Consider the following 24,809-nt stretch of genomic DNA (forward strand, 5'->3'; position numbering starts at 1 on the left):
GCTGTGGTCTGAATGTTTGTGTCCCCCCCCCCCCGCCCCCACCCGAGGTGATGGTATTAGGAGGTGGAGCCTTTGGGAGGTGATGAGGTCATGAAGGTGGTGCCCTATGAACGGGATTAGTGTCCTTAGAAAAGGGACTCCAGAGAGCTCCCTCACCGCTTCTTCCGGGTGAGGACACAGCAAGAAACTTCTGTACCCCAGAGGACAGCCCGCACCAGAACCAGCCCTGCTGACACCTTGGTCTGGGACATCCAGCCTCCAGAACTATGAGAAGCAAACTTCTGTTGTTTATAAGCCACCCAGTCTGCAGGATTTGGTACATCAGCCTGAACCACGACAAATGGCTACAGTGAGAGAGAGAAAAGCAAGCGTGCAGAGGGTGTGGAGAGACGGGAACCCACACGTGCGGGGGGGGGACGCAAGATGGCGCAGCTGCCGTGGAAGTCAGCTGGGTGGCCCCTCTGTCAGTCAAACACAGAATTACCACATGACCCAGCAATTCCACTCCTAGGTATGTGTACACACACACACCGCCGCCCCCCAGCCAAAAGAACTGAAAACGGGGCCTCACACAAACACTCATACTCAAGTGTTCACAGTAGCACTGCTCACAACAGCCAGAAGGTGGAAACCACCCAACGCCCATCTAGGGTGAGTGAATAAGCAGAACGGGGTCCAAGCACCTAATGGAATATGACCCAGCCATGAGAAGGAGTGAAGCTCTGACACGGGCTACCACATGGATGGACCTTGAGGACACGACGCCAAGTAAAGGAAAGAAGCCAGACACAGGACAATTCGTGTATTGGTTCCATTAATATGAAAGCCTTAGAACAGGCAAATCCACAGAGACAAGAAGCAGAGGAGCGGTGTCAGGGGCTGGGGGAGGGGGAACGCAGTGATGCCAAGGGGCCCAGAGCGTCTTTTGGGGTGATGAGAATGCTCTGTAACTAGACAGCGGTAAGGGTCGTGCAACACTGTGTGTGTAATAAGGGCCCCTAAATTTTAGATTTTAGAATGGCTAACGTGCTGACAGATTTTTATGTGAATTTTACCACAATTAAAAAAAATAAGTACCTACTCTGTGATTCTATTTACATGAAGTTCTAGGAAACTCTAATCCACAGTGACAGAAAGTAGACCAGTGGGGGCCTGGGGCTGGGCCAGGATGGACTGGAAAGAAGCCAGTTTTGGGGGGACGCTGGAAATGCTTCTCGTCTCGGTTGTCTGCATAGTTTCACAGGGATTCACACACATCAAAGCTCACTAAATGGTACACAATAAACATCTACTGTTTACCTCACATCAGTTATACCTCAAGAGAGCTGCCAAAAAAAGAAAAAGATGCTGATGAGAAACAAATACATAACCAGGGATTGAACATAATCATTAGGGAAATGAGACACGAAGCCACAGTAAGCGACCTCTGCACAGGCACCAGCTCGGCTACAGCTAAGAAGCATCAACACCAAGTGCTGGCAGCTTACGGAGCAACTGGCGTCTCACACACTGCTGGCTGGACACACATAGCGGACAGTCACGCTGGAAGACGGTTTTACAGCTTCTTATAAAATTAAAGATATAGTCACCAGATGACCAAGCAATTCAACTCTGCAGCATTTCTCACCTCAGAGAACTTGCAAAGGTGTCGCACAAATCCCGTGTACAGACAACAGTTTTATTCATGAGACAAAACTGGGAACAACCTTTCATCCACCAGTAAACAGATACACCGAGGGACGTGTGTGCACAGAATGCTACTTAGCAGTAAATGCTAAGGACGAACATTGACGATTAGGCTGGGTGAAAGAGGCCAGAAAAACCCAAGACAACCCACCACATGATCCCATTCACGTGAAATTCTAGAAAAGGCAAAACAATAGCACCATAGGGCCAGGGAGTGAGGGTGAGGTAGGCCAGGACCTGGGACGCTTTGCTGCAGGGCTTGCACATGGACAAACATCTCCTCCAGCAACAGATACAAAGAAACTACAAGGGACTAAAAATAACTGCACACACGTGCAGCTGGGCAAATTATGAACAAGACACAAAAAAGTCAGAACCTAACTGTCACTTCTGCGGTGCCAGGAGCAAAAGCAGGGTCCTGCACCCATGATCCCTGTACACGGCACCACCAAGGGGGTGGGCAGATGCCCAAGCCACTCCCTCTGGCCCAACCCACTGATCAAGGAGTCCAAGGGACGTCCCTGGGGGATTAGTGTTCCCTACCTTGCCAGTGATGTGGATCCACAGGGGTGAACTTTTATCAAATTCTGTCAAACTGTATACTTAGAACTGGGGAGTGTTACTCTGTGTCCATTATATCTCAATAAAGCTGACTGAAAAATAATTGTTCAATTCAAGAAGCTGGAAAGAAGTGACAACAGAAAAAATGTAAGAAAGTAACAAAAATGAAAGCAGAGGTTCATGAAGGAGATGAACAAAAAATTAAAGTACTCAATGAAGTTGATAGATCTTATCTGAAAAAATATAAGTTAACCTCTAGCATGACTAGTCAAAAGGAATCTGAGATAAATAACCCTACGAAGACAAAGGGTCAAATGTGCAGACTTGATGTTCTTGGATTGAAAGAATCAATACTGCCAAAATGAATATACTACCCAAGGCAATCTACAGATTCAATGCAAACCCTATCAATTTACCAATGGCATTTTTCATAGAACTAGAAGAAAAAAATTTTTAATTTATATGGAAACACAAAGACCCCCAAATAACCAAAGCAATCTTGAGAAGAAAAACGGAGCTGGAGTAATCAGGCTCCCTGGCTTTGGACTACACTACAAAGCTACAGTAATCATAACAGTATGGTTCTGGCATAAAAACATTCAACGGAACAGGATAGAAAGCCCAGAGATAAACCCATGCACCTATGGTCAATTAACCTACGACAAAGGAGGCAAGAATATACAATGGAGAAAAGACAGTCTCTTCAATAAGTGGTGCTGGGCAAGTTGGACAGCTACATGTAAAAGAAAGAAATTAGAACACTGTGTAATACCATACACAAAAAAACCTCAAAATGGATTAAAGACCTAAATGTAAGACTGGATATTATAAAACTCTTACAGGAAAACAAAGACAGACACTCTGACATAAATCACAGCAGTATCTTTTTGAACCTAGCTCCCAGAGTAATGAAAATAAAAACAAAAATAAACAAATGGGACCTAATTAAACTTACAAGCTTTTGCATAGCAAAGGAAATCATCAAAACAAAAAGACAACACACAGAGTGGGAGAAAACATTTGCAAACGAAGCAACTGACAAAGGATTTATCTCCAAAATATACAAACAGCTCATGCAGCTCAGTATGAAAGAAAACAAGCCAACTGAAAACTGGGCAGAAGATCTAAATAGACACTTCTCCATAGAAGACATACAAATGGCCAAAAAGCACATGAAAAGATGCTCAACACTGCTAACTATCAGAGAAATGTAAATCAAAACTACAATGAGGTATCACCTCACACTGGTCAGAATGGCAACTGTTAAAAAATGTACAAGCAATAAATGCTGGGGAGGGTGTGGAGAAAAGGGAGCCCTCCTACACTGCCGGTGGGAATGTAAGTTGGTGCAGCCACTGTGGAAAAGAGTGTGGAGGTTCCTCAGAAACCTAAAAACAGAGTTGCCAAGTGATCCAGCTAACCCACTCCAGGGCATATATCCAAAGAAAACCATAATTTGAAAAGATAAACGCACCCCAATGTTCGTTACAGCACTATTTACAATAGCCAAGACATGGAAGCAACCTAAATGTCCATCAACAGGTGAACGGATAAAGATGTGGTACATACGTACAATGGAATATGACTCAGCCATCAAAGAGAATGAAATCATGCCATTTGCAGCAACATGGATGGACCTAGAGATGATCATACTAAGTGAAGTAAGTCAGACAGAGAAAGACAAATATCATATGATATCACTTATATGTGGAACCTAAAAAAATGATACAAATGAACTTATTAACAAAACAGAAACAGACTCACAAACTTAGAAAGCAAACTTATGGCTACCAAAGGGGAAAGGCAACGGGGAGGGATAAATTAGGGGTCTGGAGTTAACATATACACCCTACTACATACAAGACAGATAATCAACAAGGACCTACTGTATAGCACAGGGAACTCTACTCAATATCGTGTAATAACCTAAGTGGGAAAAAAATTCTGAAATAGAAATAGATATATGTATAAGTGAATCACTTTGCTGTACACCTGAAACTAACACAACATTGTATATCAACTATACTCCAAAAGAAAACAAAAATTTTAAAAGAATCATACGAGAAGATAAGGAAAAGCTTTAGATAATACATTTATAATCATGCCAACGATTGTTTTAGAAAAAAGCATAAATGACCAAAAGTGATCCCAGAAATTAAAACCCTTAATAAAGCAGTAACATTAAAGGAAATTAAAACTCAAAGAGGAAAATGTGGAGGAAAGCGATCACGGCGGAGGAGGAGGAGGAGGACATGGAACTCACATCCTCCCACAAATACAAGAACAACCCACCTGCGTGCGGAACAGCTCTCACCGGACGCCTACTGCACGCTGGCAGGAGACCTCAGACTTCAGAAAGGGCAAGAAAATCTCCACGGAACCAGGCAGGGCAAAACAAAGAAGAGAAAAAGAGAGAGAGAGAAAGGAATGGGGACAGGACCTGGGCCCCAGGGAGGGAGCTGTGGAAGAGGAAAGGTTCCTGCACCCTGGAGAGTGCCCTCGCCAGCAGGGAGATCAGCGTGGACCAAGGGGGAGCTTCAGGGCCTCAGAGAGAGCACAACAACAGGTCTGAGAAAGGCAACGCAGACAGTGACCTGCACATACGGTGGTCACTGCTGCCCTGTGCTCCCCAGACTGAAACACCCGTCCACTGGGGCGGGTGGGGGCTGGGTGCTGAAGCTTGGGCTTCAGAGGTCAGACCCGGGGAGAGGACGGGGGTTGGCTGCGTGGAGACATCCTGAAGGGGCTGGAGTGTGGCCATGGAGGGTGTACGTGGAAGAAGCCTGGGTCCCCCAGAGAGGCAAGGCACGATTGTTGGGGGATGTGCAAGGGGAACAGCGGGACCACTGAAGAAGCTTCTCTCCCCAAGCGCGCACGCTCTCAGGCAACAGCACACCGCCTACAGGAGCCCCGGGCTGGGCGTGAGCCACCGCTGCTGCGAGAGATGAGGGAGCAGGCAACAATCACTGCCCCTGCCATCCTGGGAGCAGGCCGGCTGCCACTGTGCCTAAGAGACCGGCGAGCAGGTGCTAATCACTGTCCCTGCCCGGCGAGGGCCTTGGGAGCGCGCGCGGGCCACCGCCCCTGCGGAGAGACCTGTCGGCAAGCGCCAATCACTGCCCCTGCTGGTAGGGGCCCCGGGAGTGCGCACGGGCTGCCGGCCCCTGCACACCCCTATTACGGGGGTAACAGCAAGCACACACTGAGGAAAGAGGTGGCAAGCATGCAAACTAAAAGCTGCCCTTGTGCCCAAAATGTTAAGGGGCAGAGTCCCACATAAAATAGCCTCCCAAGACTAGAACACGTAATTGCTTCTCCTAAACTCACAGAGTAAGAGAAACGTTAAGTACAAGAAGCAGAGAAACCACTCACAGTTAACAGACCAAGAGAATTCCCTGAAGGGACACACAACGGAACAGACCGCTTCATTCTAACAGACACGAGTTAAAGAGGGGGCAGTAAACACCCTGGAGGAGGAGGGGTCCAGACGGCGCACAGGAAGAGGCGGAGTTCGCGTCTCCTCACAACGGGCACCGGCCAGGTGCCGGTGGGGCCTCAGACATCTAAAGGGAAGGGAGGGATCCCCAAGCAACTGGGCAGGACGTGGAGGGGAAGGAGGAGGGGAGGAAAAGTGGAGGTGGGATGGGACCAGCACCCTCGGGGCGGGGAGGGGAGGGGTTCCCACATGGGAGGGGGATCAGGGGGTCAGAGGGGAGCGTGGCCGGCGTCTCCCCCGACCACTCGGGCCCTGGCGAGCCTGCCGGGGTCCTGGGCCTACCCCTCAGCCCTCCAGGGCCCCTCCCGCTGTGCTGGGCCTAAGCCCCGCCCCTCAGGCCTCTTCCAGCCCCTTTTTTCTTTTTTCTGCTGTCGTGGTTCTGTTTTGCCTTGTTGTTGTTGTTTTATTTTTAATTTTACAATATTTTTATTTTTCGAATTTTATTTTAGTTTTTATTCTTTCTTATTGCCCTGCTTTGCCTTTTTTTTTTTTTTTTTTTTTCAGTGCCGTGTGGCTTGTGGGATCCCGATTCCGAGGCCGGGGGTCGGGCCTCAGCTCCTGTGGTAGGAGCACCAAGTCCAAACCGCTGGACTAACAGAGAACCTCAGGCCCCAGGGAATGTCAGGCAGTGTGAGGCCACGACCGCAGGGCGACCGCGGGCCACGTCCCCACGCGCAGACACCCACCTTGGCCACTCTGCCCATGTCCCCCATGGTGGCCCTCTCGTGCGGGAACTGGGCGAAAGTCCTCTCGATCTTGGCGATGATGGCGTCTACGTTCACCGCGTCCTGCGGGCGGCCTCGGGGGAAGTAGAACGTGGGGATGCTCAGGCTGGCAGCGGGCGGCAGGGGCTGTTCCTTCCTCGTCTGGACCTGAGAGAGAGAGCAGTGAGGACCCAGCACGGTGAGCACCTGCTTCCCGCCGGCGCGTACTGAGCAGAGGCGGGCTGGACCAGAGCGGCTGCCCCGAGCCCAGCGAACCCGACTGTGGACAGAACGCCCAGACCATCACCGGGCTGACTGCAGACACGGGAGGTGACGGGGCCCGTTGCGGAGCGCCACACACACGGCCCTGCTTCCCCGATCCTGCCTCGGGTGTGACCCCTCAGGACAAGGACGGCTGCTGAGAGAACCTGCCCTCCTGCCCTCCCGGGAGGCCAAGGTCGGCACAGGCGGGCTGTCCCCTCGTTTGCGTCTCGCGCCTGGAACCGCCTGTCCCCACACCGCCCTTCCCTGTGGACGGGATGTGAGGCCAGCGCCGTGGCTGGGCACGGCCCTCAGAAAGCACCACAGCCCCGAGGGCTCAGCATCCTGGCACAGGGAGCGCCCAGAAGCCATCCTGGAGCCACACCGCGCCTTCCAAACGGCAGTGTCAGGATGTCTGCCCGGTGGCCGACGGGGTGACCCGTGAGCTCGGTGCAGTCACAGGTCAGAAGCGTGCACCACGCATGCAAAGGAGGGTTGCGTTCGCCAATGCCCCTGAGTAGACGGGACCAGTCAGTGGAACCACTCAGGAAGCACCTGCTGGGAGTGGACGCGCTGGGACTGGGCAGGTCTGGGGAGGCCGGGAGGGTGGCTGCACGCGGTGAGGCTTGCTGTCCCTGGACTGTGGGGCACTGTCCCCCTGCAGGATGTGCAGTGTGCCTCTGCGCTGACCCGGGAAAGCCTCCTAGGTGCCAGAAACAGCTGCCCTGAGTCACGGCCTGTAATGCCCATGGAGACTCACGCATCCGGGCATCCCTGATGGGCAGGGACAGGGAAGCACAGTCCAGCCCACGGCCCACCTCCTGGACACACCCCAGATTCCCTGTGGTTGGGGACACGAGGACACACCGTGACGCAGCAGAAAGAGCCCAGGGTCCTGGTGGGAAGCACTGGAGCGAGGGATGAGCACCCAAGGCCTCAGGCCATGGGATCGGCGGGGGACGGGGAGTGACCAGGTGTTCCAGAGAGGGGACGGCGAGGGGTACGCCCGCCAACGAGGTCTGGGAAACTCAGCGCACCCAGGGCACTAGGGACACACGGAGCCCACGGCCCCTGGGCATCCAGAGACACACGTGGAAAAGCAGATGGAAGGCAAACGCAGGAGAGAGGGCTCACAGGTAGCACTGCCCCTCCAGGGGTGGTTACATCCAGGGGGTTGGGCCGGGCAGCCAGGCCCGCACAGCCAAGGACGGGACGCAGTGGCGGTGTGCTCATGGCGGGGTGCCCCCGTCCCAGCTGCCCCAACCAGGCACACACAGCACAGCTCCACGCCCACAAGCACCAGGGGCCCCGCCACCAACCTGCAGCCGAGACACAGCACACGGCCCTCAGGAGTCACGCTGTGCACTGATTCTAACGTTGTGAGTGGACGTCACTCCTACAGCCTGCAACTCAGGCCGCTTCTCCACCCACAACACAGCAGGAGACAGCAGGCATCCCCCTCAGTCACACCTCGGGACTTCCCGCGACCCCTCGGTCACATCAGGGACCTCCCGCGTCCCCTCGGTCACACCTCGGGATGTCCCACGACCCCTCGGTCACATCAGGGACCTCCTGTGTCCCCTCAGTCACACCTCGGGACCTCCCGCGACCCCTTGGTCACATCAGGGACATCCCGCGTCCCCTCAGTCACATCAGGGACCTCCCGCGTCCCCTGGGTCACACCTCGGGACGTCCCGCGACCCCTCGGTCACACCTCGGGACGTCCCCTGTCCCGTCAGCCACATAGGGGATGTCCCGCGTCCCCTTCTGTCACGTCGTGGATGCCCCACGTCTCCTGTGTTTCCTGAGGCCCCAGCTGAGGAGGCAGCTGTTCAGTGCTTGGCGACCTTGCACGGGACAGTGACTGTACCAAGAGGAGGTGGAGCCGTCATGAGTCGGCTGTACCAGGTCCGTGTGGCAGCCTGGGGACACTGGGCGATGAGCTCTGTGATCACCACGGGGCCAACACAATCCTGAGGGGCTGCGTTCAGACTTGGCTCAGTCCTGAGAGGCGAGCGGGAGATGGGAGGCGCCCGGAGGGGAAGGAGAGGCGCAGCAGGCCGCCCTGAGGACCGGCATGGCCACGGGCTGGGGCAGCGACAGCACGGGGATGGGGTGGGGAGACGGCAGGAGGTGGGAGGACAGGCCCCGGAGGAGCCCCTGCCCCGGGAGGGGCCGCGGGACGCCTAACGTTCCATTCAGACTCGGCCCTGTCGGCGCCCAGGGACAGAGGCTGACCCCCTCCTCCCAGCCCTAGGACGTCCTGGCTCTGGGATTTGGTTTCGGGGCAGAGCTGCTGGGCTGTGATGCCCACCTACGGCGGCAAAGAACAGCCGCAAGGGAAGCAAGACCCAGCGCCGGTCCCGAGGACGGAGAGATTCGAGGGTTCACGCGTCACCTGGGGACGCCCAGGCTTCACCTGGGGAGTGTTTCCTCTGGTTTCACTCCTCTGGGCGGGTTCAGTTTTCCTCGCCTGTGTTTGGAGGGCAGGATGGAGCGCAGGCCCCATGTCCTGGGCTGTCACCTGTAGCAGCTCATGGCTCACGCCTGTGGAAAGGGCTGCTGGCTTGCACTGACGCCTCTGGCATCCTCCGCGGCGCGGTGGCACTCAGCGCCGGGTGCCACCATCACCCACCGCCGAAGCAGCTGGGCCGGCTGGTCCCAGGGCAGGCACCCCACCTGCCAAGCCACGGCCGCAGACACATACAGACAAGGTGCCGCTCAACAACACGTGCTATTTTCTCCGCTGTCAGGATGGGGACGCCGCCCTCACCAGCCACCGGGAAGCGAAGGGAAATGAAGCCGCCAAGGACACGGCGGAGTGGAGCCTCGCCTCCTGAGAGCAGGGAGCTCTCCCCACGTCACCAGCTCCGTGGCGCCTGCCCCACGGTCAGCTCGTAGGCCCCTCCCAGGAGAACTGGGCTCAGGCAGGAAGCAACGCGCTCCCAAATGGAAGGTCTGAATTGCAGGATGGGACGAAGGGCAAGGAACATGGTGCCTACATGGGTAAATCCACGCACACGCCCTCCACGTACATCGGTAATGAGAATATTGCTTTACCTCTCTTTAAAGACTCTCTCAGGACAACAACATGAAATGAGAGGGTGCCGGCAGTGAAGGGTTTGAAGGTTTTGAGCTGGAGGGTAAAGATACTCACTCTGTACCTAAAGAAACGAAGTCACTGACCTTGTAAGATGAGCAGTAAGCTAGTATTAAGTGCTCCGGCGAGGGAAAGATAAAGAGGGAAAGGAGAGCATAAAAAGACACATAAATAAGACCGTGAAAATAAATCAGAATGGATTAATAGTCCTTATAAATGTAAATGGATGAAATGTTCCAATTAAAAAACAAAGATCAGACGGAAAAAAGAAAGTAAGACTGACTTACAGGAAACACGTGTAAGATATAAGGACACAGAAGTGGAAAACTTTTAACAAGTGGAAAAAGATACAACAGCCAACAGTGACAAAAAGAAGGCTGGCATCGCCAGATTCATGCCCACATAGGGTAGAAAGTCTGGATGTGACAGACAGATGGTCAGGACACCACACGGGGCGTCCATCACGGGAAGCTCTGCCGACCCGGAGCTGACCGCTGCCCCAGCACAGCCTCGGCGCCGACCAAGCCAAGGTGCTGGGGAAATGTAGGGACGCGGCGCAGAGGCAGGCCAGGCCCGCTCCCCCGCCACCCCTGACGGACCACCGGACGACGGAAAAACAAACAGCTGGGCACGGACACGAGAGATTTACAGTGTAATCTCTGGGACATAAATAGAGCGCGGGCGGCACAGCTGCGGGACACACGTTCTTTTCCAGCACACAGGGCGCTGTTGGGAGCCGGCCACCTCCAGGCCCCAAACAGGCCTTAGCAGAGCCGGAGGGGACCACGGGGGCTGTTTCCTGAGCTACCTGCGTCCAGGCTGGACGTCCACAATGAAAGCGGACGTGGCACAAATACGTGTGTGTGTGTATGTGTGTTTGTGTGTGTGTGTGTGTGAGAGACAGACAGACCGGGAGGATTCTCAAGCAGGGCTGAAGCCTCTCAGAAGCCAACACAGCAGGTGGGGCACTCGGCTCCCAGAGCAGGGCAGCTTCCCTCCCAGCGACACGCCTGACGCCCGCCTCCCGGCTGTCACCCGGGCACCGGTCAAGATGACACCTGCTCGCAAAGAGCTATTTCTGTCGCCCGCATGGACACCAGCGCTGCCTGACTCATCACGATTCCAGACATCACGGAGACGCCCGGGGCCCCCAGAACACAGGCGGGCTGAAAACTCGGCCTCATGGGAAAGCACGGCCATCCCTGCGCAGCGGCAGGGGCCCCGGGAGGTGGGCCCGCACAAGCAAGCGCCCAGGCCAGCCTTCTCTAAACGCAGTCTCGCACGGCCAGCGCCCCGTCGGGCAGACGCACTAGCTGGGGCGGCGGAAACGACCGTGGCTCCGACTCTGCCAGGGCAGGATGCAGGGCAAGTGCGGCACAGCCCGGGGGCAGCATCCAGTGGGCCGGCCCCATCCGAGCCGAGACCCAGGGGCAGCAGCCAAGCCCGGCGGGCGGCGCAGGGACACAGGCGGGCATGGCGCCCACCAGAGTCCACCGCTGGGCTGGGAGGCCCTGCAGGCCGGAGCTGCTTCTCCTCCGACCCCAGGGCCCCTCCCCACCAGCTGGCGGCAGGCTCCCCGGCTAGACCTGCCAAGGGCCTGCTGGACGGACAGCAAGAGTCCAAATGTGAAAGTTTAAAGCAGAGGCGCCAAAACAAAGATGAGAATGGCTGGCCCTGCGCGTGGGTTTGTTCATAAGTCCTCTAGCCACCACAGAAGAGGGACAGGCGTCGAGAGGCCACATGAGCCACGGAGGTTTCCAGGGGAGAAAAGGTGGCTGGAGAGCAAAGTCTCAGACCCACGAGGAGCTGGGCCGAGCAGGGCGGCTGCCGTGAGGGGACAGGCCGGGGCTCCACGTCCACGAGGCAGGGTCCTGAGACGTCGGCTGGGTCTGCACCCCCGGCCAGAGGACGCTGGGGCCCCACGGGGCCGGAAGGCAGGGCTGGGGGCGTGGACGGGACGGGGGGCGGCGTGAGGGGTCACATCCGTGGGCTCAGGGACCCGGGAGCCCACGTCCGACCCCTGGGTCCTGGGAGCATGGATCAAGGGGGTACTCAGGGCCCGCCCTGCGCGGGGCCGTGACCCCGCGCGGTGTCTGAGACGGTCAGAGTCCCCAGGCCAGGCTGTCACCGTGTGGAGGAGAGATCAGGTCAACACCCAGCACTGTCCCCCGGGGGCGGCTGCGCTGGGTTCTTGGTGCCCCGTGCATCCACCTGAAGGACCCCACGGGGCAGCTGGACGGGCGTGAGTGGGACCAGAGCACGGTGACAGCGGAGGAGAGCGTGTGCAGAGCCCGAGAGTCAAGCGCCGGGGGACGGAGCGTCAGGACCCGGCTTGGACAGGGTGGGCAGCACGGCCATAGCGGGCCCTTGAGGGCTTGTGGCGAGGTCTGAGGGACGTCGCAGTGGATGACCTGGGGGCCTTGGGGCTGCTCAGAGCGCGCAAGGCGCGGGCGCCACAGGCAGGGCAGGCAGGCGGACACAGGCCGCAGGGGCAGGACAGCCTCCCACGCATGACACAGCCTCGCTGCACACCTTCCCTTGGCCCCGAAACCAGCGCGGACGCCCCAAGCTGGCAGCAGGGCCGGCATGTACGAAGCACCCCCTCATCCCTCCACAGTCCCCGTCTGCCCACAAGGCCAACCCCACCTCCCTCAGGCCATCCTCTCCGGCCACACCCCCATCTCCACATGCCCTCCTCCCCACACCTTCCCCAGCTGCCCTCCGCCCCATCATCTCCCCACGCCCCCCACCATCTCCTTCCACCCTCCCCCCATCTCCCCATGCCCTGAGGTCTGCCGACCACCCACGGCTCTGCACCGAGTCCACATTCAAACACCAAGGGGCGAAGGGAGCCAGGAAAACTCTCCTCCCGGACACTCCCCCGATGCCCGCCCCAAGAAGCACTCACTCCACGCAGTGCGTGCGGACGTTTGTGGGAAACGTCATGGGAACACATCTGCTGTAAGGTGAAACTTCTACCTCTTAAAGGCAACCGTGAATCGCGTATCCCAAAAAGTGATTCTGTAAGACCAACAGCCATCCTGGAACAACCAGGCTTTCATGAACAGTTCTGCGTGGAGCCAGGACCCCCCCCCCCCAACCAAGATCAAGTCACAGCCGCCATGGGGGGAGAGGGAAGGGCTCCCCAATCCAGGGAACACCCCGGCGCAGCCTGTGTGCACCATGTGTGCGCCACGCACACAAACGGTAACCAGCAAACCTCAGACCTCCTCTCTGAAGATCACCCTTAGCTGAGTCCACTTTAAGGTCTCCACGTTCAGATTCTAAACAGACTTTCCTTCTCCACAAGCAACAAACACACATGCATCAGCCACTTGCAGACAGAATTTCACAAGTTGAAGGATAGAGGTCAGACAGAAAAGTACCAGAAGCCCTGTAAAAGTTGAGACATGATCCCAGGAAAAAAATCCAGTTACACTACCAGCAGAAAGCAGGTCTTTTTTCCCACCCCAAACAGCCTGGCTTGATTCGATGTGATTTTTTTTTTGGCCACGAGATGACCTTTCACTCCTCGCCTGGGCGAAAATACAAGTGATTAATGTGCCGAATATCCGTGAGGCAGCAGAACCTCCACTTGCGGAAAGGTCCCAGGTGGCCATGGCTTTTCAACTCCATGGTCCCCTTACACGAATTTACAAAGCACACACGAGGCACAGACACGGGGTTTGCTTCTGTGCGCGCTGAGAAGCACCGTGATGTTTACAAGCCGAGTCGTCACTGAAGCCGCGGAGAAGGGCGCTCCGGACGGTACGTGCCTGCGATAAAGCCCTTAAAACAACACAGGCGCTCGCGGCAAACCGCGCTCTCCTTTCCAACAGCGCTGCGCTGTCATTACCCAGGGCGCCACACGCTCCAACGACACGGGGAGGCTCGCTGCGCACCTGCGGAGGGTCGAGTCCCGAAGCCTCCTACTGCCCGAGGTCGACACCTCCCCGCCTCGCGCAAGACGCACCACGACGTTGCCCCGCGCCGCGCCCGGGGTATCCGCTGCTAGAACTCCAGGAAAAGAGATGCCGGCGGCTCCCTTCACAGCGCTTTCCCTGACAAACTGCACGGGCACACCTGCTCTCTGCGCGCACGGGCGCTGTTCCAGGGGAGCCGCGCACGGGCGCAGGTGGAGCCCCCCGAGCCCAGGCAGCCCCCCACCCCGACCTCGCCAGAGCGGCAAGGGGCCCGCGGACGCAGCGGACCCGCCCGCCGCACCTGCTGGAAGGCCTTGAGCCTCTTCTTGAAGCGGGAGGGCAGCACGAAGTCGCAGCCGCGGGCCAGCGAGGCCAGCTCCTGCCGCAGGTCGGGGTCCTGGCGCAGGGACAGGTCCCGGAGCCGCATGTCGGCTCGCATGGGCCGCCGGGGCCCGGGCCGGGCGCGTTCGCGGGACTGGAGCTGCGGCTGGCCGGGGCCGGCGGGGTCGGGGTGGTCCGGGCGGCCGGGCTCAGCGCGCTCCATGCGTCGCTGGCCGGCGCTCTGGGGGCCGGGCCTCGGGCGCGCGCATTCCTCAGTTGGGGCCGGGCGGGCGCACGCGGCGGGGGCAGGGGAGGCGTGGCGGACGCGCGGCCCCTCCCGTGGCCCGGGCTGTGCTCCGTGGTGCTGGACGGAGCGCTGGACGCCCGCCCCGAGCTGGCCTGCTGCGCGCGGAGCTGCTCTCCCGCCGAGAGCCTCCCTCAGCTCAGCCTGTAAGCAGGCCGGCAAGGGCAGCGGACCTGGAGACGTCGCCTGCCGGCTCCTGGGAGGGTGGGCCTTCTCTCCGGACAAGGGCAGCCTGTCCAGGACTAAGCGGAACCTGCTACAGAGCCCGCGGCCGGCACCCCGGCCGCACCCGCCCAACAGCCCACGTGCGGCCCAAGAGCTGGTACGTCGGGAAAACGGCCCCAAACGAAGGGGGCACCCACCGGCCCTTCAGGAGTTGAGAAGATACACTTAACCGGCAGAGGATGCTCTGACGGCCTTTGTTTAAAACTCGGGGTTGGGGTGGAATTCAGGGTCTTATTGCTCTCGCCCTGTCGTACACGGCTGTGTAGGGTGTAGTGGAACGCAGATGACATAGCTGGTGTGAGTGGTGTGGAATACGACACAGACGATGCATACTGTCGTGTCATGTGAGCGATGAGAGCACGCAACTCAGCCCCTGACACGAGGATGAACCATCAGCAGAGCCAGGCCCCCCCTCTGGGTGGTCTTTTCCCCCACATACCGTCTAGGTCAGGCCTGCATGTCCCACCCCTGAAATCCCAGGACCCCAGGAATGCCTGCTCCAGCCAAAGCTGACCTTCCCTGCCCCCTTCCCTCTGCCCCAGACAAAGATGTTGGGAGATGACCTCGGGGGTCGAAAGGCACTACACCCATCCACCCTCCTCCTTGTCTTTCTAATGGACTTTTTTTGGGGGGAGGGTAGCTTTTGTTTTACAGAGACGCTGGGCAGAAAGTACAGAGCTCCCGTGTGCTTCCCCTGCAGAGCCCAGGTTCCCTGTCACAAACACCCCACACTGGGTGCTGCATCTGTTACAGCGATGGGCACACAGGATGACCCCATACTGATATGCTGCTATGAACAGAAGTCCACGGTTCCCCCTAGGGCGCATCGTGGTGGTGCACATTCTGTGGGTCTGGACAAACGCACAGTGACATGTGTCCACCATTACAGCATCACACAGCGCAGGGTCACTGCCCTGGAGCCCCCTGGGCCCAGCCTGCCATTACAGCATCGTGCAGCGTGGGGTCCCTGCCCTGGAGTCCCCTGGGCCCGGCCTGTTCATGTCCCTCCCCAACATTGACTTCTTACTGTGTCCGTATTCTGTCCTAACCCTAGCTGGGGTCTGCCCTTCCCGGCGTGTCCCCTAGCCGGGACCGCAGGGGTCTGCCCTTCCCGGCGTGTCCCCTTGCCGGGATCGCAGGGGTCTGCCCTTCCCGGCGTGTCCCCTAGCCGGGACCGCAGGGGTCTGCCCTTCCCGGCGTGTCCCCTAGCCGGGACCGCAGGGGTCTGCCCTTCCCGGCGTGTCCCCTTGCCGGGATCGCAGGGGTCTGCCCTTCCCGGCGTGTCCCCTAGCCGGGATCGCAGGGGTCTGCCCTTCCCGGCGTGTCCCCTTGCCAGGATCGCAGGGGTCTGCCCTTCCCGGCGTGTCCTCTAGCCGGGATCGCAGGGGTCTGCCCTTCCCGGCCTGGCCCCTAGCTGGGATCACAGGGCTGACCCGCTTCCTCTTTCATTTGCACCATCACCCCGCCCCAAATTCCTCTTCAAACTCCTGTTCAGCGGGCTGCCCTCTCTCCTGTCCTTCCCCTCTGCCTCTTTCCCATCTCTTTACCCTATTTTGTCCTTCTTCCCATTCCGAGAACATCCTCAAAGATTCAGAGGTTGGCTGGCGACCCCTCTGGTTCTCCAGACACGCAGACGGGGCAGTGTATGCACCGCAACGTGGCCACAGAACCAGCCTAGCTGGTGTAGGGCCACAGGGCCTAAGTTCTGCCCTGTCCAGACCTGGACACAACACGCAGGAAGGCCCCCAATACCACGCCCCGGGCAGGGACCAGGTTCAGGACAAACTTCTGATTTCACGGTGTCGGCAGCGGGTCATCAGTGGCTCAGGGAGACTTCCGGACCCAGGCGCAGCCCTGTCACTCCGCGCTACGTCTCTGCCACGAACAGCCACACCTGCAGGCTCACTCTCGTTCCCCCTCCCCTGCAAACCCCAGGGAAGAGGTGCTCCTCCTGTAGCTTGAAAAACTGTCCAGGTCCTCCACTGGGGGCCCCTTCTATGCTGCTCCTCCCAGGGGAAGGCAGAGCATGTGTCGTGCCCCAGACCTGGGCTTGTCCCTGTGCCTGGCCCTGGCCAACCAGCCCACGGGATGGCTGCAGGTCCTGTGCCGGCACAGACTGGGGAACACAGACTGCCGAGAACACAGGGGCTGCTAAGCCCAGGGGTGAGTTTTCACAGCAAAGCTTGGCGCTGCTGCACTGAGCGTGAGAGATGAGCACAAGGGCAGGTGGGGCAGCACAGGAACTACACACCTGGGCAGGCCCTGCCCGCAGGGCCTCCCGACCATACAGACTCTACCTTTCCAAGTCAGCTCTCAACTTTTCTGTTTAAGTTTCTGTAGCGATGCTGGTACGCGTGCGTCAACTGCAGTGCTGAGGCGGCATGAAACCGACACCGAGAGAGTCCCCAAGACCCCTCACGTGTAGGTTACAATTTGGCTACAAACCAGAAATTTAATCCAAGTAGAAAAAAGGAATATTTTACTCATTTCTTCACTTCTAGGTAAACTGGGGAAAAATCCATAGCTCCTCCAACGCTCAAATGTAGCTCAGGAGAGAGGGAGACTGAGGCCCCCAGCAACCTTCAGTAACGTTTCTGCCCCAGAGCAAGGGCTCACCTGCAGGACAGCCCCGGACAGAGGGAGCAGGTGAGGAAACAGGCCGCAGGCCACGGGGTGGAGTGGGCCTGGCTCAGGTAGGCAGCTGACCCTGCGCAGGACTGGCGGCTCCGGGCCGCTCCACAGACAGGGAACATCTGCCCCCCGCGGCCACTGCTCTGAGAGCAGCACACCCACCGAGGCAGCGTCTAGAACCACGCGGGCGCTCGGCACGTGCAGACACAGCATCACCGGCTCTCTTTCCCCTCCTTCAGCCCAGGCCCTGGTGCTCCGGAACCTGAGCCACCAGCCAGGCTGGAGACACTGTCATGAGGAACAGAAAGAGCCATGGGGGCCGGGGGCGGCCCCTCGCTGGCAAAACACCCGTGAAAACTCCTCTCAGCCACGCCCGGTATGGACGGCGCCCAACGCCGGCGGTGCAGACCCTGGGGCTGGCAGCAGGCCACGGGCACCCCTGAGGCCCCGGGTCTCCGCGGAGGCCTGAAGTCCCCGGGACAGCAGAGAACAGCTGATCCCTGCCACCAGCACCCCCTCCCCATGTTGCTCATCCCATGATTCTCTGAGCTCGGAGCCAAAAGCTGGCCAGGAAAACTAAGACGTGATGTACTGTCCACAATTTAGCGTCGATGCATATAAAATAACAATTCCCGACAATCAGCTCTGCAACCCGGCTACAGAGTCACCTCGGCACTGGCCCATCTCCTGCCCCGGCTCCCGAAAGGCCCAGAGGCGGCCAGGCCACGTGCACACGAGGCCCCCAGACGGCGGCGGCTAGAGACGAGTTAGTGCCAGCCTCCTCGTGCGGTCTGAGCGATCTCAGACAGCTCACGGTGCTTCCCCTCTGGCAAAGGAGTTTTCTGGAAGTCTGTTCTTAAGTTTCTGGACTTGTCTGACAACGCTGATCTCTACGCTGCTCTGTGACGACAGCGTGTAGTCTGTAGGACGGAAAGGAGCTGACGTTTGTTCAAACGGGCTGTGGTCTGGGACTCGACACCCAGGGAGGTATGCTTCCAGACAAAAGAGGAACGGAGACCAGATTCACCCCCTGCCTAGATTCTACAGAGCATTTTAAGGAAGAAATGATACCGATATTGAACACCCTTACAGAAAACAGAGCAAGGGGTAACCACTGCCAGCTCCTCTTGGGAGGCCAGCATCCCCCTGACACCACCGCCAAGGACATCACACAGAAGACGGGAGACGGGTGTCCCCCGACCACAGACACACTGACCTCACAACATGGGAGCCCTCAGAGCCCAGCAACATGCGAGATCATCAGCTGGGATCAGTGGATTCATCCAAGGAAGCAAGGCTGGTTAACACCCACAGATCAAGTGAGAAAACATCACGTGATCATAAAGAATTGGACAAGATTCAACACCCATTCACGTTAACAGTTCCCAACCAACTAAACATACAGGGTACCTTCCTCAACCTGCGAAGGGCGTTATGAAAACACCTGTATCTATGTCATCCTGAGGAAGACGGGATGCTTTCTGGCTGAGCCGGGACAAATCGAGCACCTCCGCTCTCAGCGCTGACCCCTGACCAGGCCCCGAGACCCCAGCTGAAGTGTCGGGCAGGAAGGAAAGTCCCAGGCATGCCGGCCGGGAGGGGTGACGCGGGACAGCTGTCCTTCATGCCAGCACGACCCCGGTGCAGAGTCCTCAAGCATCTACTGACCACAGAACTGATCAGCGGGTCGGCAACATCACAGGGTGGGGACTCAAGTGCACGGCTGTCGGAAGTCGGCATGGGGAGGTGACGGGAAGACAGTTCCACTCCCAGCAGCACCACAAGGAACAAACGCCCCAGCAACTCGTCTAAGGGAGGCACCGTAAGACCCGCCCTCCCAGCCAGAAACCCTGCGGACAAGGACGGGAGCCTCCATGACGGGTGACCCGCACTGCCGGGCGGCCACTGCCCCACAGGGTCTGCAGACCACGTGGCCTTTTTGTGTAGAACTTCGCACCATGATTCTAAAAGTCTACGGAAGCAAAAAGCACCCAGAAAAGCCATCCCAACAGTCGTGCACCGGGGCAGGCAGGGTGCTGGTTTCAGTTCACCAGAACGCGGGGCGACCTGCAGTGCACACACAGGTGCTCACAGGCTCAGGACAGAAGGTCCAGGAACCAACCCAGACACCTGCGGACACGGGACTTCCGGCAAAGGCGCCGGCACAGTTCAATGGGAAATCATTTCAGAAAGCGACGCCGCAGCAATTGAGTAATCACGTACAAAAAAGCACGCTTCGAAACTTACCTCAGACCACACATAGAAATTAACCTGAACAAGACCATAAGTCTAAGCATAAAAGCGAAATTTGGAAAAGTTCTAGAGAAGACACAGGAGAACACCTATCTGCCCCAGGGTATGACAAAGATGGTTTAGATTATGGACTATACTTTTGGGAACATCAAATAAGTAATAAATTGGACCTCATCAAAATTTAAAACTTTTCTGCTTCAGAAAACACTAATAAGAATATAAGAGAAGGTGAAGGAGACTGAGATACAGACTTCCAATTGCAAAATAAATGAGTCAGGGGTATAAATGTACAGTGTGGGAAACAGTAATTATGTAACATCTTTTTTTTTTTGCAGTACGCGGGCCTCTCACTGTTGTGGCCTCTCCCGTTACAGAGCACAGGCTCCAGATGCGCAGGCCCAGCAGCCATGGCTCATGGGCCCAGCCGCTCTGCGGCACGTGGGATCTTCCCGGACCGGGGCACGAATCCGTGTCCCCTGCATCGGCAGGCGGACTCCCAACCACCGCGCCACCAGGGAAGCCCCTATGTAACATCTTTGTACGGCGACATATCATTACTAGATTCATTGAAATGTATAGAAATACCAAATCACTATCTTGTAGAACAAGAACATAGTTTTATAGGTCAATTATACTTCAAAACAAACACTCATAGCAAAAGAGATCAGGTTCCTTACTAGAGGAAGTGCAGGTGTGAAGAGGGAATTGAATGAGGAGGTCAAAAGATACAAACTTCCAGTTAGGGGATACATGTGTACTAGGGATGCAATGCACAACATGGTAAAAATAGTTAGCACTGCTATATATGGGAGTTGTTAAGAGTAAATCCTAGGAGTTCTCAGCACAACAAAAGAAAAGGTATCTTTTTTTAATATATCTTTAATGTTGTATCTATATGAGATAACGAACTATACTTATCGTGGTCAGCATCTCACGATTACATGAGTCTAATCATTACGCTGTACACAAACTTATGAAGTGCTGCATGTCAATTATATCTTGATAAAAGAGGTAGAAGAAATGGAACATAAGAGAAGTCATTCACTAGGAAGACAATTTGCAGATCCTGTACATGATAAAGGAGTTGTATCCAGCATACACACAGGACTTACCAACTGAATGAGAAAACCAACGACCCAGCGGGGAAAATGGTAGAGGCTCTGAATGGACACTTCAGCAAAAAAGCCCAACATCACCGTCACCAGGGAAACGCAGATAAAGCCGCAGAGGTGCCCCCAGAGGCCCACATTCCAGAGCGGGGCAGGTCAGGGACCTGGCGATAGCCAGGGCTGGTCAGGATGGGGCAGGAACAGCCACCACGCAGCCCCTTGGGAAGGCAATTTGACAGGCGCTTAAACAGCAAAATGCACGTGTGCCATAAAACCCAGCGATCCCTCCTTAGGCCTGTCCCTAAGGTGAGCGGAGACACGGTCCTCACGAGGACTCACAGGCGAACGTGCTCAGCACGAGTACCCGTGAGCTCAAAGCCCGGGACAGGCCCAGGGTCCAGCAGACACAACACGAGGCACCCCCGCTCAGGGAGCAGTGCTCAGCAAGGAGACGAGGTGCAGAAGCACGCGCCTGAACTCGGTGAGCTTTATGGGATGAAGGACACGAGAACGCAGCGGGTAGAAGTCTGCCTGCAGTTGCAGAGGAGACCTCGGGCTGCATGGGCGTTGCTGAGAGCCCTGGCTGCCTCAGGGGGTGGCTAAGGCGGGAGAGGGTTTGTGCACAACTATTGACGTCCTTGGAACCCTAAATGGGAAGGCACCGCATCTCCAAACTAAGCCATCCACTCTCGGCCAGCCAGAGGGACACTACAGCACCGCCCTGGACGGTCTGTCGCACCTCTGCACAGCCCGGTGAGCTGCAGCACCCTTCAGCACAGGACGCTACCGACGCCAGGCCACCCCGCTTCAAAGCGGAGACGCGGATGACACATGGGGAACGGCACTTCCCAGCCGCTCTGTGGCAGCCGGAGAAGCCCATGTCACAGCCAGGGAGACGCAGATAGAGGTGGAGGTCCAGGACCTCCACCCAGGGCATCAACAGAGCCCTGCAGCTGCAGGCCTGAGAGGACCCCTGTCTGCCACAGGCAGCCCTGCAAGTCCAAGGACCAGCAGCTGCCCCCCACCTCCTCATGGAGACGCTGCACCCACGTCCTCCTGGAGACCCTGCACCCACCTCCTCGTGAGCCCCCGGACCCTCCCCTCAGCCCCTGTCCTCTGTATCCTGAGGAGCCCCTTTCCGTTGCCCCTGACCCCCGCCCGGGTGCCCAGCTGGGTGCTGGTGCCACCCCCAGAGCTCCGCCATCCTCCCCAGCAAGCGTCCTCCAGGGCCCCCCTGCGTCCCTTCTCCTGGGGCCCCGGGGATCCTCAGGGACCTGTGCACCACGCGTCCTCACTCTCCCTTCCAGCACGGCCTTGCAAAGGTGCTTCCTTCTTCCAGGACCACTGATGGGGCACCTGCAAGAGGCAAAGAGCAGGGGAGGCCCCGCATCACCTCCCCGGGGCTGCAGCGCACAGCCGGGAAGCCGGAAGCAGGTGGCTCCAGGGGATGAAGAGGTGCACGGTGGGTGGTCAGGCTGGCAGGACACGCAGCACAGCCCGGGAGCAGTTCCCAGGCCCAAATGCTGTCCCCGACCCCTGCCATGCGAGACAACCACCACTCTGGCCCCGGCGGGTGTGGGGGAGCATCCACGGGGACCCTGCCGCCTTCCCCTGGTGGGGACCCAGAACGGTCGCACCAGGCCCCTGAAACGCGAACTCTGCCCAGAAGACTGATCCACGCCGCTCCCGAAACCTCCTCCTTTCATCCCGGTCTAATTACACACACGTTCGTACCAACAGCCCGTGTGGGGATACGAAGTGTTCTTCAGCACACAAACGTACCCCTGGAACACGTTTGCGTGGACAGGCTTCCTGTGGGACTGCGCCTTCCTGGACACCCGAGCCTAACCACGCTGTTAAGAGCAGGCAAACAGGGAGCCATGACAGCGGGGTCTGACCTCTGACCCACCACAGGGTCTGCTGGCTCTGTGCTGTCAGGACACTGCAGCCCGGGGCAAGGAGGTGACATCGTGAAGGGACCGGCCAGCGGGCCTCCCGAGCAGACCTCGGCCTCGGTGCTGTGCGCACGGCGGGGTGGACGACTGTCTGCGGGGCAGGGGGTGGCGGGGGCAGCCCTGGTCTCTACCCCAGATGCCAGGGCCCCTCCCCCAACTGCAACAACCAGAAACGTGGCGCACGCGGCCGTCGGGTGAGCAGTGGTGCTGTGGCCGCAGACCGACACACTCACTGGCCCCCCAGGCTCTGTGCTGACAGCTGGTCTCGGGGCACTGGCAGCTCAACTTCCACCTAATCCTGAAAAGCACAGACTCCAGAAACGGCGCAGGGTCACTCGGACAGAAACGTTCCCACGTGGGAACACCACGGACGTATTTCCGAAAGCACGGACGCCTCCGCCGTGGCCCCCCTGCAGGCCTGCCCGTGGTGTGAGTACAGTGGCTCCGAGCGCCCAGAGCCCCTGCTCCGCAGCTTCCCCGCAGGGAGCCGATGCGACGCGGTCTGGCACCCCCGGTCCTGTCCTAACCACGCGGACCGGAGGCGGTGCACACGCGCACACGTGGGCCCAGCTCCCGCCGCAGTCACACGCGCCGGCCCCTCCAGCCGCGCTTCCCGCGGCGACACCGCTTCTGGGCCAAGGTGAAGACTGTGTAGACGGCAGGGCCCCTGCTGCGGGGTCCGAAGTGCCTCCTCAGAGCACCCCCATCCCCTGCACTGACTGACTGCCTCCACTGCTCCGAGCACGGGTCCTCCCAGGGGTTCCCAGCAGCAGACCCTGGGACGGGGTAGAGACACAAATTCCACCACCACCGCTGCCCCCGAAACTGGAATTCTGGAAAAGGGCTCAGCAACTGTTTTCACGGGCCTCCCTTCCACCTGTCCACCTGTCCCCACCCACACATCCATCCAGCCTCAGGACTCTCCCATCCACGGTCCACCTGTCCCAAAGACCGTCTCATCTGTCTCTTCATCCATCCGTCCCCAGGGCCCTCCTGAAGGATGTCATCAGCTCCGCCAAGCAGGTCACCAGGTCACAACACTCACAGAGGCTCCCACAGCACTCTCTGCTGTGGACCTGTTCCCAAACTGCCCTTCAAGGCTCTGAAGACCCGCTGAGTCTGACACTGACCTGAGACCCGCACAGTACTGCCTAGAGTGCTGAGAAGATGAATGCTCCAAAGAAACGAGTGTAAAGTGAAAACAAAAATAAACAAAGAAGCGAGTGTAAATCCTAGGCAATGCTGTCACAAACAGGGGCGAGGGGCGGCACACAGCTCTGCTCTAGACAGTCACTAACCCAGCTCCTGAGGCCCTGGGCTCTGAGGCGCCGCCACGAGGACTCCCCCTGCAGGCACACACCACCGGCGACTCTGCGGGTGAGTCCTCTGGGGTGGGGAGGGCCCTGATTCTGCCCCCCTACAAGCCCCATTCAAAGGTCCCATCCAACATGGGGCAACGTGATGGACGTGTTCTGCCTTTGTGGGGCCCTGGGGATAATAAAGACCCAGGCTGAAGGTACCTGCTATATGGGGAACCCATGGAGATACTCCCTGGCTTTAGCTCCAGCACCCTCCTGAACCAGGACTAAAACAAGACTCAGCCAGGACCACTGAAGCAGGGCCCAAACCAGGGCTGAACCAGAGCCCTGGACCAGATCTCCTGAACCAGAACTTGAACCAGGGCTCCTAAACCAAAACTGATCCAGGACTCCTGACCAGGACTGGACAAGCAACTGAACCAGGAACTCTGAACCAGGAACCCTGAACCAGGACTGAACCAGGAACCCTGAACCAGCACTGAACCAGGGCCCCTGAACCAGCACTGAACTAGGGCCCCTGAACCAGCACTGAACCAGGGCCCCTGAACCACCACTGAACAAGGGCCCCTGAACCAGGGCCCCTGAACCAGCACTGAACCAGGGCCCCTGAACCAAGACTAAGCCAGAGCCTCTGAACCAGGACTGAACCAGGCCTCCTGAACCAGGTCTAAACCAGGTCTCCTGACCAGGACCGAACAAGCAACTGAACCAGGACTGGACACGGGCCATGAACCAATGCTCCGGAGCCAAGCTAAACCAGCACTGAACCAGGCCTCCTGAACCCGACCAGACAAGGGCCCTGAACCAGGAATGGACCAGGTTGAACCAGGACCCCAGAGCAAGGAATCAAACGTGGCTCCTGAACTAGGACTAAGCCAGGACTGAACCGGTGCTGCCCTGGACTGGGTTCGGCCATGTAGTGTCCCCCCCGGGCCACAGTGGCCATCCAGTGGCCGAGCCT

At 57.9% G+C, this 24,809-nt stretch overlaps 1 protein-coding gene across 1 annotated transcript in view; it reads right to left on the reverse strand.

Annotated features, from left to right (window-relative positions):
- Positions 1–24,809, reverse strand: part of LOC309978867 (serine/threonine-protein phosphatase 2A regulatory subunit B'' subunit beta-like) — a gene marked incomplete at its 5' end in the record, with an annotated part of 52,005 nt that overhangs the window by 21,932 nt on the left and 5,264 nt on the right. Inside the window, one exon of the mRNA XM_082865515.1 lies at positions 6,430–6,615. Within this exon, the coding sequence (XP_082721641.1) occupies positions 6,430–6,615 (186 nt within the window). The remainder of the gene's footprint in view (positions 1–6,429; positions 6,616–24,809) is intronic.

The sequence above is a fragment of the Leucopleurus acutus genome (genome assembly GCF_964270905.1).
Source record: "Leucopleurus acutus genome assembly, chromosome: Y".
In the NCBI taxonomy this organism is placed as follows: Eukaryota; Metazoa; Chordata; class Mammalia; order Artiodactyla; family Delphinidae; genus Leucopleurus; species Leucopleurus acutus.